General features: G+C 37.4%; 1 protein-coding gene across 4 annotated transcripts in view; it reads left to right on the top strand.

The window, feature by feature from the left end:
- LOC144980172 (glutamate receptor 1-like) overlaps positions 1–3,440 on the top strand; it is a 25,410-nt gene extending 21,970 nt beyond the window's left edge. For all 4 annotated transcript variants that reach the window (XM_078927762.1, XM_078927749.1, XM_078927756.1 and 1 more), the window contains exons 12-13: positions 187–294; positions 1,605–3,440. In XM_078927762.1, the coding sequence (XP_078783888.1) occupies positions 187–294; positions 1,605–1,688 (192 nt within the window). In that variant the 3' untranslated portion in view covers positions 1,689–3,440. The remainder of the gene's footprint in view (positions 1–186; positions 295–1,604) is intronic.
- Positions 3,441–3,945: the final 505 nt, after the last annotated feature.

Genomic DNA, 3,945 nt, shown 5'->3' with positions numbered 1-3,945 from the left:
GTGTGTGTGTGTGTGCAGGGTGATTCAAAAAGAAAATGTCAAAAATATTACGCGATACTATCAAAAAAGAAAAAAAAAAGAAAAAGAAACAAACAATATAAAACACTAGCTTGGACACATGTGAGTATATATAATATATATAATATAAAGTCGAATCGATTTTACATCTTTGATCACTTTCCCCAGGTTGACCTTGCATCATTCTCGGGTGCTTTGATTCTACTGATGATAGGGTTAGCTGCCGGAGCAGTCGTCACTCTGATAGAGTTTCTCATCTTCAAGTACTACGGGAGTGTAAGTTTTTGAAAAGAAACTAATTAATACTAGTGAAAATAAAAGAAACAAAGAATCATTCACAGGCGTTATAATGATAATTGACAAATGGTGTAACCTTACACTCAGCCATACTGGAGATGAAGTGAGTAGAAAAGTGCCAGAAGACAATAGAGAATAAAAATTTTCGCGGCGGTGGTGGGGTTTGAACCTGTGATTATTGGTACGACAACTCCGCCTGGCAGGTGAGAGCGTGGCTCTACCGTGTGAGCTATCCACGAATACAAAAATATTCGTATCAAACTCAGGTCAATTCTAGAGCTCTCTCTCACCCACTTCTGGAGACCGCCGGTTCGCTCGCCACAAAACCATCGCGAAGTTACTTGACCAGCAGTTAAGCTTAATAGCCAATATTCTCAACACAAACATATAACATAGAAACGATTGAGACATTGAGTATGCTCCGGTATATGGGGTGAATTTTTAATTCAGACTCCCATACTGTAACATCTGTTAATTTAAAGTCTGATATTGCCCATGTCACAATACGAGGCGAGGAAATAAGCTGAAAAGTGAGTTGAGTTGTCACTAGCAGTCCTCCCTACTACAACGGAGTAATCGTAAAATTACGGAATTTGGTAAGAATCATTATCACCTCCTCCATCATTGACATCATCGCATCGCCACCTTACAAACACGATAGTAGTAGTAGTATCATTCGGCTACACTTCTATGTTCAAGGTATCAATCCAAATTCGGAAGTCATCATCACATTTGTTGATGGTTTCAAATCCCCCTTCCAGTTTTGTCTCTGGGCAATCTAGTACGAGGCGTTTTGCATCTTGTGGTGCTTAGTTGCACTTTGGGCATGTTGGTGATTCTTGGAGCCCCCATTTGTGCATGTTGGCAGCTGTTCTTACAAACACGATCATCAACTATATCATTACCAACACTTCAACCACCACCACCATCATCATTACCAACGCCGCAACCACCAACATCATTAACATCACCAATACCGCAACCACCACTATTATCATCATTACCAACATCTCAACCACCACCACCATCATTACGAATACCTCAATCACCACCAACATCATCAATATTACGAACACCGCAACCACCACCACCATCATCAACATTATGAACACCGCAACTACCACCATCATCAACATTACCAACACCGCAACTACCACCATCATCAACATTATCAACACGATAACCATCACCACCATCCTTTTCTTCTATTCCAATCATTCTATCCATCAAATACCAAAATCAACAGATCTCTTTGTCATAATAAAATCCTCTGCCTTCCCATCTGCTAGGACCAACCAGAGACAGAGCAAGACAAACACTTGATGACAGAAAAGCCGGTTACAAAACCCAGACAACATTTGAGTGATGTGTAATTGAAAATTGTAATTTGTAATGTGAAAACTGGTTTACCTACAACTCGTAAAATATTGATTGATTCCCCCCGATTTGTGATCCACCGTCTCAGAACGGTATTATTTTGGATGGTTTACGTGTTTAACATTGAATTTCTTTGTCAAAAATATGAAATCTTGGTTAAGTTGGGGGGTCCCGTTAGCTCAGTTGGTAGATCACTCTCTTCACAGGCTAAGAGACCGTGATCGAACCAAGTTGTAGTCGAGAGTATTTTCTGAGTTCTTTGTCCACCCAGCGGTGATTGGGTTGCTGGATATGTTTGATATGTTTGATCTGGTGGAGAGTAATTTGCAAAAGACTTACATCCTGTCCCAAAGGGTAACAAGCAATTGTTATTGTCTATTTCACCCTAGTGAGACCGGAAAAAATTCCAGCTCCATGGGGCTAATGGCTCCGGAGGACATGTTTGGGGAGGGGGGAGAGGTTAAGTTATTTAAGATGGATTACTACAGGAATGGTTGATGGTTTAACTCTCTCCTTACCAGCATATTTTCAGAATTTTCCACCAAACTTCAAACCCACCCAACACAAAAATTTCTTACTCAAACTATCTTGTTTTTATAGCTATAACAAAAATATATTTATATTTCAATTTTGTGAATTGAAAATGAGAAAATGGTTCGTTGTATCGTAACTGCGTAACGAATGTGAGTTTCTATTTTTTATTTTGGTTAGTAAGGTGACGGTTAATGAGGAGAAAATCTATATCCAGTTTCTTAAAAAGTGATGAAGTAAAATTTCATATATTATCTGATCATTCTAAATTTAAAGTTGCTTTTCATTTTCAGCCTCACCTCGACGCAACACTAGACTGAGGCGGTGGGTTACATTTTCTCTAATCAATGTTATTGTTTTGTCCCACCTTCCCGATCATTTCCAAATTACTTTGTTTTATTGACAAAAATGAATATAACAGCTTTAAAAAAAACAACAACAAACAACACAATACCAAACACGGAACCTTTCCGGCTCAAAACCCTTCTTCAGTCAACAACAAAGAATAATTAAAACATTATAAATCCATTACTTAGAAACTCTGATAGCCGGCAGAATGCTCTTGATAGGCCATGCAATGGATTGATCGTACGCGAGTTGTACTCCTCCAAACAAAGGTAGACGGTGATCGATGACTTCTTTACAAAACATTAACAATGAAAGTTACCCCTGTGTGTAAATATACATTAAAAAAAACAAACACTAAAAACAAACAAAAAAGTCTTTAATGTGGCCATGAACGCAAACATGTCGATCTCAAGCCCGGACAAGCTACAGAGAATTAATGGAATTTCAAGCCCCCGCCCCCCCCCCCCCTCCTCTCCCCTTTATTTTTTTACACTGTAACGACAACCCTCTATAACGACTTTTATTTTTCAGATCTGACGATGTGGTTACAGACTATAATAATACAGACTGTAATATATTTTTTTTTTCTGGGCTGAAAAAGGGTTTTGAGCCGGAAATATTCCGTGTTTTTTTCTTTTTTGAAGTTGTTATATTCATTTTAGTTTATATAATTTTTACAGTCCACAGCTTGAAGCAGCTTAGTATTACACTTTGACTTGTTTTATTTATAAACTTTCTTGTAGAGCGCCTCCTTGTATGTGTAAATGAAAATAATTTTGTGTAATTGGAATATATGTGAAAAGAATGAATGCCAAAGATCTTCGCCTTTTTGATTTTCTGGAGAAGTCCTTTGAATATACTACCAATACTACAATTGTTTCTTTTTTTCTTGAATACCGTCACATTTATTCGTTGTGAAATACGTAATCGAGTACAAGACTTAGATCTGAGCTTTTTAATGACATACTCCATCTATGCAGGGGAGATTGTATATGCATGATATCCCCGACAGCAAAAGTTTCTAAACAGAAAAAGCATTAATAAATCATAAATATATTAAACAAAATATAATTTAAAATAACGTTTCCATATTGAAAACTATTTTTGTTAAGAACCAGACTTAACAGACACCATGAAATTATTGGTTGGTAACAAGGATTTTAAAAGAAATAATGTACAGGTAGGGAAAGAAATCGTCACGCTGTCAAATCTCGTATAAGAGAGACGTTTTGCATATTGACATTTACAAAACAGGCTGCAGTTCAATGTTGCCTTCGTGCTTTTGAATCGGAAAGCGGAACATCCGATTAATATGGAAGACAGCTTTGGCTTCAAGCAGCGTGGTTAAAACATGAATCAGTCTATCATTATCTT

This window comes from Berghia stephanieae, chromosome 1, assembly GCF_034508935.2.
Source record: "Berghia stephanieae isolate SIO BIC M18660-M18661 chromosome 1, UCSD_Bste_1.3, whole genome shotgun sequence".
In the NCBI taxonomy this organism is placed as follows: Eukaryota; Metazoa; Mollusca; class Gastropoda; order Nudibranchia; family Aeolidiidae; genus Berghia; species Berghia stephanieae.
The sequence above is the reverse complement of the archived record's forward strand: the minus strand, read 5'-3'. Positions and strand labels throughout refer to the sequence as shown.